The following is a 13,639-nucleotide window of genomic DNA, read 5'->3' on the forward strand; positions in this document are numbered from 1 at the left end:
AATAAACATTTTATTCCTGGTATTATTCCTCAGGACAGAATTGATTTGGCCATCTTAGTCCAAAGGGGCAATTGGATACTTCAGGAACTGTGGGTGAAGTCCAGACTGATGGGAAGCAACTATTCTGAGATTTCAAAGAATTTTCAATCCAGATGCATTTTACAACGTGGCTCCATGACAGTTTAATTTGGGGTTAAAAGCAAGCTCATTTTACCTCCCCAAAAGATTTCCTTAACTGAATTTCCCAGGTTTAAATTTTGAGAAGAATAGTTCAGCCTCCCGGTATGGAGCATCTCAAGTTGAAGATATGGGAAATATAATCTTAGCAATGATTTCAGACCCTTATAGTAAGTATTGATGTTAAAACAATGGGGACCTAGAATCTGATCCCATCCACTTTCCGTCATCTGTGCTTCTGAGACATGTTCTGCCCCACCCACGCACTCATAGCTTTCTCTCCAGCTTAACGGATGACTTGTATGTTCTCATTTTAGATCACAGGTTTTCAGATCCAGAGAGAGTAAATCACAAATTTGAAAGTGGCACTTGGTAAGTACTTGCATACTACTCCATTGGAGTCTTTCAATGTGTTTGTATTCATATTGTGGTTTTAACTCCCCTTATATTTTAGTGACTTTACTGACCCTTTTGGCTATCCATTTTCTACTATTACGTCATTCATTAAAGGAGATTGTGATTTAAAGTGTGCTTGGATGTTGGGATTAACATTTAATGAAATATTTGTATCCTTAGTCACTATGACCTTAGGGACCTCTTGTGTTCCTATCTGTGATTTTGATTTTAGCCTCTCTGAACTGTCCATCCTCACTGGAAAATTTCCAAGGGGGAAAAATCACAGGGCTTAAAAGAGTTCACAAGGTTTTTACTGAGATAATTTTAAGTATGTTCTATCAGCTCCTACTTTAAAGCACAGGAAATAATTGGGGAGAAGTATGAAATGGTGGCATCTTTGTTTGTGATCACAGGTAGACCTATTTGTACATCACTGCACTGGCTTGCATGAGATTACTTGGTGCCTGAAGTGAGCAGAAACTTCTGACATCTTTGCCCATTAGAGAGACACTATTAGAGACACTAAATAGAGAGGCCTATTTAGTTGTGGGAAAAGTGACTCATTAAGAAAATGTCCTCAGAGTACTGAAAATAAAAATATGGGAGGAATAGAACATCAAAAGATGTCAAAATATAGAACAGGTGATTTACAAATGACTCATTAAGGTATGGGAACTCCCAAGCATTTTCATAAACACTCTGATGCCTCCCTGTTTGATAGGGGAGATATTTTAATGGCAGGCTTCTGACAACGTGCACGCATTACTGATGTGGGTTAATTACCAGCTTTATGGGAATCTTAAGTTTTTGTGGTCAAGCTGGATCTAAACCCCACCGGTGTACTGGCCAGATGAGAGAATGGATTTAAACCTATGCTTCTCAGCTCTAGGAAGTTACAGGCCATCAGGGTGTTGGGAGGATTGTTCTTCCTCTGAATTGATCTCGGGTTCTTGTGAGAACAAGGAAGCAGCAACTTAGCTGATAGGTGGTTTGCTGGGTGAGCAGGCCGTGCTGAACTTGCATAGGCAGTTGCCTTTGTGAAGTTACCCACCTAAAGAATACTTTGAACTATATACCCAGAGAATTTTTGAAGTTATGAAGTACAGTGAGCAGATGACAAGTCTGTCTGAACTCCAAATGAAGAATAGCTCAAGTGCAGATAGGCCAGTTGTCTTAGGAGGGGTAGTAGGTCAGACTGCCTAGTGTTAATCATGTGAGCTGAAGTTCTGCTTGATCCACAGCAGCAAGATGGAACTTATTGATGACAACACAGTAGTCAGGGCACGAGGTTTACCATGGCAGTCTTCGGATCAAGATATTGCAAGATTCTTCAAAGGACTCAATATTGCCAAGTTGGTTTTCCTTAATCTCTATTTGACTTAACAGTCCCAAGGGGATAAATAGATGTTGTGTCATTTTCCTCCTCACTGTTATTTTTTTCCCCCCATTGTTTTCTGTTCGGTTATTTTTCAAAGGGGCGGTGCAGCACTTTGTCTGAATGCCCAGGGTCGGAGGAACGGAGAAGCCCTGGTTAGGTTTGTGAGCGAGGAGCACAGAGACCTAGCTCTGCAGAGACACAAGCACCACATGGGGAGCCGGTACATCGAGGTATGTGCTCAGCCTGACAGGTGATGCCTGACAAGCCTGGCGTCTTGAACTAGCGTGCACATCAGAAGGCTCAGAAACTGCATTTCATTTCCTTTTATCTTTCCTTAGGTTTACAAAGCAACAGGTGAAGATTTTCTTAAAATTGCTGGTGGTGAGTACCTTTTCATACAATGTGGCTGTGTTGAGAAGGATCTAAAATTTTGCTTATATACCAAAGGCAGATAAATATAATCGTGAATGTTTTTTTACTCCCAATGAAACATGGGAGTTGACTTTTATTCTTTTGATAGAAGGAAGAAATATCCAATAGTATCAGGTAGTGTACTGTGTAACACTTGTCCTAAGGCTTAAGTCAACCAAATGTAGTTAAATCGCAATTAAACATACTTATACAAAGGCCAAAGGGTACATGTAAAGTCATGTACAAAGGGAAAGAGTAGTTCATGAAAGAAATTAAATAGTCTGAAAACTTTCAAACAGCCATAACGGCTGTACCCGAATACCTGGAATTGTTGCATATCTGCTTCTAATTTTTTTCTCAACTTCATAACTCATCAGTGGCGAGGAACATGGTAGCTTTCTGGCTTCTAGTATTTTAGAATATCTGATGTTTGAAGTAACATGGTCAAAAAGAAGTAGGAATAGGAAGTCTTTATCTAATTCTGGAGTGATTTGTAACTGTAAAACCTAAAAATAATAGTACATAAAAAGTGTCAACTGTGGTTTGTCCAACAGATGTTTTTCTTTGCTCATATTGCTTTAATCTCCTTTCTCCTTTTAGTATATTATGAATATTTTCTTAAATATCTCAGTGTTCCTCAGTGCTCATTGCCGGGCTTCCCAGGTGGCGCTAGTGGTAAAGAATCCACCTGCCAATAAGGAGAGGCACAAGATAAGGGGTTGATCCCTGGGTCAGGAAGATCCCCTGGAGAAGGAAATGGCAACCGACTGCAGTATTCTTGCCCAGAAAATCTCATGGACATAGGAGCCTGGTGGGCTACAGTCCATGGGGTCACAAAGAGTTGTACACGACTTAGCACGCACATGGAATTATATTTACCATAATTTTTTATGAAAACAATCGTATTGGAAACAAGCTCCCATTGCCCAACTTTTCACTCTATAAGTATGTTGCAGTGAATATGTTTGTATCTCTGTATGTGCCACTCATTAGGATAAATTCCTAAAAATGGGATAACTAGATCAAAGAATATGGACATCTTAAGGGTTTTTGACACATATTGCCAAAATATGCTAAGGTGGCTTTCACTTAAATACAGAGAACTTTTATACCCTTTCATTATAATTTTATTATTTATCCCTGATAAAAATCTTTACAACTGTAAAACTTGTAGTAACAACATTCTGTTAATACAATTTGCTGATATATATCTTGCACTTATTTCTTGAAATAAACCAAGGCTTCCAAATTAAAAACTTCAAGTTTAATAGGGTTTCCAGTGTTTGATATTCATTGGGGATAAAGTATATTTGGAAGTCCTGACCATAAAGCTATGGTCCTGAGGTTCCATAGTAGGTAACATTGTACATCGCAGGTGGCAAAGTTGACTGAGTGTTTGAGTATTTGCTACAAGGCAGCATTGTACAAAATGCTTCATGTTCAGCAGAGTATTGATAAATGTTGAAACTAGCTGCCATATGTGTTCATTATCCTCTCTACTTGAGTATGTTTGGACCTTTCCTAATAAGTAATTAGGAAAACAATAACAAAAATCACTAAATGCTTTGTATGTAATCACTTATTCTCATAATTTATGAGGTAGGTAATTTTACTCCCATTTTACAGATGAGCAAACTGAGGTACAGAGATTAAACTTGACTGAGGTCACAGCCTGGAAAATGATAAAGCCACAGTTGTACCCAGGCATTCTAGCTTCAGAGTCTGTGCCCTTAACCACCATGACTAGTTACTTCTTCAAGAATATGATTGTTGGTCCATGATTTAATTGCTACTTTCCTAAATTAAGAGAGGTAGTTTTTGAAAAGGGTGGAGGGGAAAGTTTCAAATTAATTGGAAGCTAGTTCTGATTCCTGGAATGTTACTATGAATTCTTTGGGTAGTGCAGGTCTTAATTATAAATTCAGGACATTGCCAAAGATTTCATCATTTTAATTTTGGTGAAGTTGATGTCTTTAACCGTTTGTCCCTGTGCTTCCTGCTGTTTGTGTTCCCAGGTACATCCAATGAGGTGGCCCAGTTTCTCTCCAAGGAAAACCAAGTCATTGTCCGCATGCGGGGGCTCCCCTTCACGGCCACGGCTGATGAAGTGGTAGCCTTCTTTGGACAGCATTGCCCCATCACTGGGGGGAAGGAAGGCATCCTCTTTGTTACCTACCCGGATGGTAGGCCCACAGGGGATGCTTTTGTCCTCTTTGCTTGCGAGGAATACGCACAGAACGCACTGAGGAAGCATAAAGACTTGTTGGGTAAAAGATACATCGAACTCTTCAGGAGCACAGCAGCTGAAGTTCAGCAGGTTGGTGGCTTTGCCTTATTTCTATCCTCTTTTTGTTTGATTTATTTTTTAACTGAAATATAGTTCATTTGCAATGTTTTAGGTATATAGCAAAGCAATTCAGTTATATATATATATATTCTTTTTCAGATTTTTTCCATTATAAGGTATTACAAGACATTGAATATAATTTCTATTCATTATTTCGGATCCTACATTATTTGGTGTGCTAAAATAAAACTTGGAAATAAAATTTGGAAATTACAGAAAGTAAAAGCACGTGAAAAAAGTCTTATTCTGTAACTAAATGAGAGCTACTATTATCTTAATATACACACACAAAAATTCAGTCTTTAATTCTATGTCTAACAGCAGCATATAATTCATTGAGGAAGTCTATTGTGCCAGGGTTTTTTTTTTCCTATCATTAGAAATTTCTAGGTAGACATGCTAATAAAACGGTCAGTTTCTGATTGATTTCTTTAGAACTGGATATAGGGAAATAAGGTTTTAATGTCTTGCCAAATTTATTTCCCAAAAGGCTTGATCACTTTCTTGCTGCTGGGAGAGTGCAAAGTGTCCTTTTGTCCTGCTGCTGTTCATCCCTTTCAGAATTGAGCACTCTTTTTGAGACACGGACGGAGCAGTCAATTCCTGAAAACATGCCAAGATCCGAGCATAAAACCATCTCTAGGGTCTCAAGCCTTTCAGCTGTTCTTCTTGACTTACAAGCTGATCATTTCACTTCAGGGGTCAGTTAGCTTTGCACCTGAGATCATGTAGACTGTTTCACATGGCTCTTCAACTTATTCTACTTGATTCGATTGTAGGATATAGTCATTTCAGTGATTTTCTTTGGTCTTTTTTGCAAGCAGTTCAGACACTGACTCTACCGTTATTTCAGTGAGTTCCTAAAATGATTTTGTCTAGCTTCGCAAAGCCCATTGTAATGATTTAAAATAATTCTTCAAAGTTAAATAGAACCATCATCTGCTAGAATATCAGACTGATTTTTGTGCTCAAATAAATGTAAGCGAAATGTTAAATTTACTCTATGTTCTATTGTACTGGTGCTCTTGAATCTTAAACTATGAGCATACTTGTAGTATAATCAATTGTACTTGTTGAAAGTGAGTATCATAAATTCTGAATCTCTAAAATATGCTGAGCATGTTCAAGGCTTAAAACATCCTGCCCAAACTAGAGGGCAGGGGGTGAAATTTTTATTTTAGATCTTTAATTCAAAAGAACTGTTTCATGGAAATCATCCCCTAGAATGTATTACCCCAGAGCCTTGGCTGCTGCTGCTGCTACTGCTGCTAAGTCACTTCAGTCGTGTCCGACTCTGTGCGACCCCATAGATGGCAGCCCACCAGGCTCCCCCGTCCCTGGGATTCTCCAGGCAAGAACACTGGAGTGGGTTACCATTTCCTTCTCCAATGCATGAAAGTGAAAAGGGAAAGTGAAGTCGCTCAGTCTTGTCTGACCCTCAATGACCCCATGAACTGCAGCCCACCAGGCTCCTCCATCCATGGGATTTTCCAGGCAAGAGTACTGGAGTGGGGTGCCACTGTCTTCTCCAGCTACTGTTTGTTTATTGGCTTGGATGTAGAGTGTGCTATCTCTATGACTTTGCCATAGGTGGTTTTGAGTGTAGGGGGAAGTTTTCTCTTTCCTGCCTCCCATCTCTAATAATTTATTTTAATATGTACGGAAGTAGTCTTAGACTTTCTGCTTTCTTTGTTACTAATAATCACTTAGGAACTTTTTACTCACCTTCTATTTGGCAGGTACTGTAGGTGCTAGACCATTTCCTGTCCCAAGTTTGTTTATAACCACATTTGTTTTCTATTCATGTTCTTCCCCCTAATGTTTGTACTGTGTCTGGATTGTTTGTATATTTTCTTAAAGTCTTGCTTTCTCTTTGGCTGTGTTGTGTTTACTTTTTATTATTGTCACCTCTTATTCACCTAGCAATTGGACAGGCTGTGAGTGAGGAAGTTAGGGCAGTCTGGGGGGAGTTCATGGATTGTCTTATATTTTTAGTTATGAGCTGGTAACTAGTTGGGCTTCTCTCATAGCTCAGTCGGTAAATAATCTGCCTGCAATGCAGGAGACCTGGGTTCAATTCCTGGGTTGGGAAGATCCCCTGAAGAAGGAAATGGCAACCCACTCCAGTATTCTTGCCTGGAGAATCCCATGGACAGAGGAGCCTGAAGGACTACAGTCCATGGGGTCCCAAGAGTCAGACATGACTTAGCGAATAGACCACCACCACATGAGCTGATAAAGGCTACAGTGGTAAATGGCTCAGAAATCTTGGGGATTCCACACATGGCATTTAGGCATACGCTAAACTACAACAAAAGTAGACAACAACCTTGTAACATGAGTTTTGCCTGGGAGCAATTCTTTCTCCATTCCAAAATGTACCTGACCTCTCATCCATTCTCAAGAGAGCTGAATTCCATGAATTTAAAAGATAGGATCCTCTCTTTTGCCACTGTCTCGAATTCATATGGAAATTGATTTTTTATTTTCACTAATAGATTTTTTTTTCAGGTTTATGTTATCCAGGCATTCTGCTTTACATATCATTATAAATGTGACATATTTTAATGTAATTGAGTCACTATTTGACCTGTGGTTCCTTTACTGGGTAGTTTTCTTTATAGTCTTGGGTTTGGAGGTGGAATGTGAAGATAATATTGACAGCACTATTTAATGAAATGAAATCTAGTGGGTTGTCCATAAGTCCACATTTTAACAATATGTCCTGAAAAGCAGCAGACTTGAGTACTTTCTCAAAGCAGATAGTGATGCATTTGTCTATGGGAGAGGGTGAGGGTGGGATGATTTGGGAGAATGGCATTGAAACATGTATATTATCATATGTGAAACTAATCATCAGTCCAGGTTCGATGCATGATACAGGGTGCTCAGGGCTGGTGCACTGAGATGACCCAGGAGGGTTGGTATGAGGAGGGAGGGGAAAAAAAAAAGTCCTTAATCTAAGTTCATTGTGTTGTGTGTGGCATATACCTCAGAATGCCTCTAACAAAAGTGGGCTCACGATCTCCCAGCTGAAAACCATGAACGACTTTCTCTATGAGTGCTTCTCAAACTTTACTATGCTGGTTGATCACCGGGGATCTTGTTAAACTGCAGACCCATACGGACCGGGTTGGGGTGGAGCTGAGAGGATGCATTTCTAGCCATTCCCCAGGGACGCCAGCCCTGGCCTGCAGGCAGCATTGCAGTAGCAAAGCTCTAAATGACTTCTGTTTTGCTTTGAGCACAGGTGCTGAATCGATTCTCCTCGGCTCCTCTCATTCCACTTCCAACCCCTCCCATTATTCCAGTACTACCTCAGCAGTTTGTGCCCCCTACAAACATTAGAGACTGTATACGCCTTCGAGGTCTTCCCTATGCAGCCACAATTGAGGATATCCTTGACTTCCTGGGGGAGTTTTCCACCGATATCCGAACTCATGGGGTCCACATGGTATTGAACCACCAGGTAAGAAAATCACTTACTGGAAAACTGATTTGCTGCTTCTTATTAAAGACACTCTTCAGTAAACAAGTAACAATTGTTCATCTGTTTGTATAGTAAGTTTTGCAGGAAAAATTTAACTATAAATGCAAGAGATCTTTTAAGATGAGCTCCAGAAAGAATGCTGGAGTTGGTACAGTAATTCAGATTCAGCTCTGATTTCATTATCACATATGTCCACCAAGTCATCAATAGCATCAGGTCGGAGAAAAAGACGTTATCAGCATTTTACTACTGCAACTACTGAATTCTGCTGGAGTGAGAAAGCAATCATAGACAACATTTAAAAGCAATGAACATGTCTGTGCTCCCAAGTATTTTGTATCCATAGATGATTTATAAATGGCTTATTTCATGTAGCTATCAAATCACATTTAGTAGAGTGCAAACTCAGAAAGAACTTGTGTCTATACCACTTGGAACAGTATGTGATCATAAAAGACATTCAAATGTATTGGTGTATTTGCGTGTGTGCTAAGTCATTTCAGTCGTGTCCAACTCTTTGCAACCCACCCAACTTCAGCCCGCCAAGCTTCTATGTCCATGGGATTCTCCAGTCAAGAACACTGGAGCGAGTTGCCATGCCCTCCTCCAGGGGATCTTCCCGAGCCAGGGGTCAAACCTGTGTCTCTTACGTCTCCTGCTTTGGCAGGCAGGTCTTTACCATTGGCGCCATAGTTGTTGAGAATCCTCTGTGGAAAATCTAGCCAGATTCGTATAGTATGCAATATATATTCTAAGTGTATTAAAAATAGGTCTCGGCTTGGTATCTCTTGCTCTTTAAATAAAATTAATTATATTAGTTGCTGGGCAATTTGCCAGTATGTTGTGTTATCATACAGAACTCTAAATACCCATATAGCATGTAATTCTAATGAACGTTTTGGAACTGTTTATTAAAAAGCCAAGTTGTATTAATTTTTGAAAATATGTTTTCTGTGCATTATAGTCTGAATATAGGTTTGTATTAGAAATACCCACTTTTTCTAAACTGCTAGTTTCCCACTTTCTGTTTTCCTATGAAGATGGGTCACATTCATAGCCATAGTCCTGTCTCACTGGAAAGTGCCTGCCACTGGGTATAGGGAACCAGAAGATACTGAGTCCCTTGTTAATGCGCCACACTAACACGTGCTCACTCTCATGTCACTTTTGAGCTATGTAACTTTTTATCCAACTAGGACTCCTTTCAGCATGTTTCTCTGATGGGAGGCCTTTTGAATCAAATTCCCCACAATTCAGCATCACCAGAGAATTGTTTGGGTTCTGAGTCACCATTTCTAGTAATCTAGGGGCTGTTGTTACTCTTTGATTAACAACCATGGACAGATTGGCCTCTCATTGACCCTTGTGACCTACTGTGATTGCACCTGGGAGAAGTGCTTCTTTGATGATGGACAAGCTCTTAGCTGCCTCGAAGATGTTAGTTTTCCATCTTGGACTGGGTTTCCCTGGTGTCCTTAATTTCCCTGGTATGGTAACTCTGATGGTAACTTGCATGGTAATCATTTGCCATAACTAGTCCCTTAGAGACTTTAAAGAAACCCATAAAATAAAAAAAGGAGTCTTATAAGCCAGTTGTATCTTTCTTTCTCTGCCATAAAATGTCTATGCTAAATAAGACTAAGGCATTCTGGTCCTGTGTCGCAGAGATCCACCAGCTTTGTTTTAAATAGGATTTTTAGCAAGCTGTTAGTAACAGAGGAAATGTCTGTAAATACCTGTTGGCCAAGGTTTAAAATGGAGATGCAAAGGAAGAGGTGAGAGAAGGGCTCCCGCGCAGTGCTGGTGCTCCAACTCTGGCCACCCTTCGCCATGCTCTGCAACCCCAGCTCCTCCCCTTCTTCCTGTCTACAGGCCGCACCCCAATCTAGGCAGGCTTCAGGGAGGAGGAAAAGGGATGTTACAGGTCAGTGAGGGACAGACTTGAGAGCCCATAGAGAACACTGGTTTGTTCATTTTCATGTAGGAGGATGGGTAAGGCTCTAATACTGGTTCTGTTACTAGCTTTTCTCAGTTGAGTGAGATTTAATCAGATTTTTCAGAAAGGGAAAAACCCAGTGTACAATCCTATAGTTTGAAACCGCAGTCACAAGGAGACCCTTTCAAAAACCCATAAATCTAATTCTAGTTGATAAAAACCCAAAAAGGATCACTTTCAGCTATGAGCTCTCAAAACTTATTTCTTCAAGGTTTTGTGGGCAATTCTGTTGATTAGGTGATGAAATATAAGTCAGGTTTCAGTAGATCTTACTGTCACCCAGATTTTGTGGCTAAAATGTCTGTACCATGGGTGATTGTCACTGTGCATGTTTTGTAAGCAACCACTTCCTTGTTGAAGGAGACAGTCTCCTTTTGTTTTTATTCTTCCTTACGCGCTCAGGGCCGCCCGTCAGGAGATGCCTTTATCCAGATGAAGTCTGCGGACAGAGCATTTATGGCTGCACAGAAGTGTCATAAAAAAACCATGAAGGACAGATATGTTGAAGTCTTTCAGTGTTCAGCTGAGGAGATGAACTTTGTGTTAATGGGGGGCACTTTAAATCGAAATGGCTTATCCCCACCGCCATGTAAGTTACCATGTAAGTTTTTCTTGGGTCTTGGCGCTATTCTACGCTGTATGCTGGTAGGTGCTTAAGCTGCTTTCATAACTTTCTGTGCCCCTGGTTCTTTCTAAGGCAGGTGAGGTGGTTACATAAGGCTTTCCCATCTGGAATCGGTAGTATCTGGTAATCATTTAAGACCTTGGTTGTGGACACCCATAATTAGAGATGCTACATATACCTCCTTTCAAATTATATTCTTGCTTTTCCAGTGATAAGCACTTGATTTCTGAAGCTTAGTGTGCTCAAGATAAGCACTGACTCTGGGAGGCAACCTGGCTATGTAGATATTTTAATACGCATTTAAATGTAAAATAAATATAACAGATCCTTTTTGTTTTTTTCCCGTAACATATTGTGGGTTTTGTTTTTTTTTTTTAAAGCAAAGGGTGATTTGATGCCCATTTTGCATTTTTAATTTTTTGAGCATTAAGTATTTTGGGGGAAAGATAACCTGAAGAGCATCTCTCTTGCTCTCCGGGATATCTGGAATGAGTAGCTTAGTAAAAACTAAAATGCGTAAATGAATTAGCCAAAGTTACCATTGGATCACAGGATCAGTGCTTAAATCAGGCCGTGCTGTTGCTCACTGGCACCTGGGTGCAAGCCATCTGGAATCCTGTCTGAGAGGAATAAGCCCTTTAGCATGGAGACTAACTTCCGGTTCACGACTAAGGAACCTTTGGGGATCTGATGTTCAAAACTTGAATTTCCTGACAAAGTTTTCAGTTTTGAATAAGACTTTTTCTTAGGAAGTATGTTGGGTATGTTTAAAGAATGTAGCACTCAAAGTATAGTCCAAAGATAACTAAGAAAGTGAACTGGATGGTGTGCTTGATTCCAATAAAATGTGGAGTGTTAAGACATCACTTTCTAGTAAAGAGGAATCCATACCAATAAACCTATTTGATAAACTATTTTTCATAGAACATTTGGTAGGGCTTAATCCTTTATTGCCCTTGGAATTCCTAAATGCTAATATTCCATTTATCTGCTGCTTGCTGTTGGTGAATATCTAAAAATTGATCACTAATGACTATAAAGTTTAAAACATTCTTATTGGGCTGAAGTGGATATCTTAATGCAATCTGTTGTGTGTTTCCTGTCCATAAACCACTGATAATATCAGTAACTTTTACAGTTTCCTTTATTGCTAATCTATCAAGCATTGTAAGATAAGGGAAATTCTCCATCATGTATAACCCCAGTTCTTTTACTGTGATACATTTTTACTTCTCTCTTCCTAGTGGAAAAAATGGTCATTACAGGCTTCATAAGACTTGCATTTCTCTTTCCCCCATCACAAACCCTAAAATAATAATTTTTCAAAATTTAAATGCATTTTTACATAAAAACTTACTTCCGTATTTTTACTACCTTCTAAAGATTTTAATTAAAATTCAGCTGTTTGTCATTTTAGTGGAAGAGTTTGCTACTTTAAAAAAATTAGAACCAATTTTTGCATCTCTTATGCTTGTTCTGGTGGTTGAGTCGCTTAGTCATGTCCGACTCTTGCGACCCCTTGGACTGTAGCCTGCTAGGCTCCTGTGTCCGTGGAAATTCTCCAGGCAAGAGTACTGGAGTGGGTTGCCATTTCTCTCTCCAGGGATGCCTGTTCTACTGCACTTATTTTTTTCTGCCAACTCACTTTAGATGACCCTCTCTTTATGACTTAGGCATCTCAGGTCTGTTTGCCCTTTCTCTGGACTTTTTAGGCCAGGGATCATAATTTTAAAATTATCTACACACTAGGTATCTAACATGTAACAGTTTTTGATGGATATGAAGGAGGCACCCCAAAATTGAATATGAGATCAATATGTTAGTCTTGGGTTTTTGGTTTGTTTGGAGGGGTTGGGGTTTTTTGGTTTTGTTTGTTTGTTTTTGGCTGCACTGCTTGGCTTGCGGGATCTCAGTTCCCCAGCCAGGGACTGACCCAGGCCACAGCAGTGAAAGCCCAGAATACTAACCACTAGGCCCCCAGGGCACTCTCAGGTCTCGGATTTGTGTACCCTTATTCAGCTAACTTACTCATCTCCATAGACATACAGAAACCTCTAAGAAGAGCCGAAGACAGTAGAGATTTTCATGTGAAAAGTTATCCATTGGGCCTCAGCTGTTTGCAAAATATATTAGGTGATCCTAGGTTTGCAAAGTGAAGTCAGGGACCCCACATTCAGGCCACCGCTCGGTTATCTCTGCTGTTGGGTGCAGATGTCCTAGAGAGTGGTGCTCATCCCATACATTAAAGCTGGGGACCAGCAAGTGGTCTGACTTAAGTGAGTTGCTGTCTTCAAAGACTTTACATAGCCAGAAGACAAAAAATCCAGTCCTTTCTAATCTAATCTGAATCCACTTTTCATCAGCTGCCTCTCAGGAAGACTTACACATATTATTTCTTCAGGGTTCTTTTTCAAGGAATCTGACTTTTTTTCTTTTTTTTTTGCACTGCTCTGAAGATGTCAATTAGTTTTGAAAACCTATCTTCTGGGTGCCTCGAAGTGTGCACAATACAGAGATAATCTGCTTGTTTTAGGTCACTTTGCTCTGTCACAGTCTATGCTTTGGCATAGCACACGGTCCTGATGAATAGTATTTTACCCTGACTGTCCTCATGCTGTGCTGTAGAGTCGAATTCTCTCCATACTGGCAGTATAGCTCTCAAAAGGGAAAAAAAAAGAAAGCTTTTAGTTTGAAGCTACACGAGATGTCAGTCTGTCCCATGTTTCTTTCCTCAAAGAGTGAGTTTGTGGTTTCTTGCACTTAGGAGCAGGGTTAAAAAAAAAAAAATGTGTCATGAAATTTTGAGAAGACTTAAAAGT

The 13,639-nt window shown here is 39.9% G+C and overlaps 1 protein-coding gene across 15 annotated transcripts in view; it reads left to right on the plus strand.

Annotated features, from left to right (window-relative positions):
• The window catches only part of ESRP1 (epithelial splicing regulatory protein 1), a 60,278-nt gene that overhangs the window by 20,556 nt on the left and 26,083 nt on the right, over positions 1-13,639 (plus strand). For 7 of the 15 annotated variants that reach the window (XR_015140482.1, XR_015140483.1, XM_086335928.1 and 4 more), the window contains exons 5-12: positions 249-347; positions 495-549; positions 1,815-1,925; positions 2,049-2,181; positions 2,290-2,332; positions 4,378-4,679; positions 7,960-8,178; positions 10,598-10,796. Coding sequence is in view for 9 of the 15 variants with exons in the window: in XM_086335928.1 (XP_086192054.1) it covers positions 249-347; positions 495-549; positions 1,815-1,925; positions 2,049-2,181; positions 2,290-2,332; positions 4,378-4,679; positions 7,960-8,178; positions 10,598-10,796 (1,161 nt within the window). In the remaining 6 variants the exon portion in view is untranslated. The remainder of the gene's footprint in view (positions 1-248; positions 348-494; positions 550-1,814; positions 1,926-2,048; positions 2,182-2,289; positions 2,333-4,377; positions 4,680-7,959; positions 8,179-10,597; positions 10,797-13,639) is intronic. The other 8 variants (XM_086335929.1, XM_086335931.1, XM_086335934.1 and 5 more) reach the window with 2 other exon arrangements.

The sequence above is a fragment of the Bos grunniens genome, chromosome 14, assembly GCF_055505025.1.
Source record: "Bos grunniens cultivar Pamir isolate PY7600 chromosome 14, Bosgru_T2T1.0, whole genome shotgun sequence".
In the NCBI taxonomy this organism is placed as follows: Eukaryota; Metazoa; Chordata; class Mammalia; order Artiodactyla; family Bovidae; genus Bos; species Bos grunniens.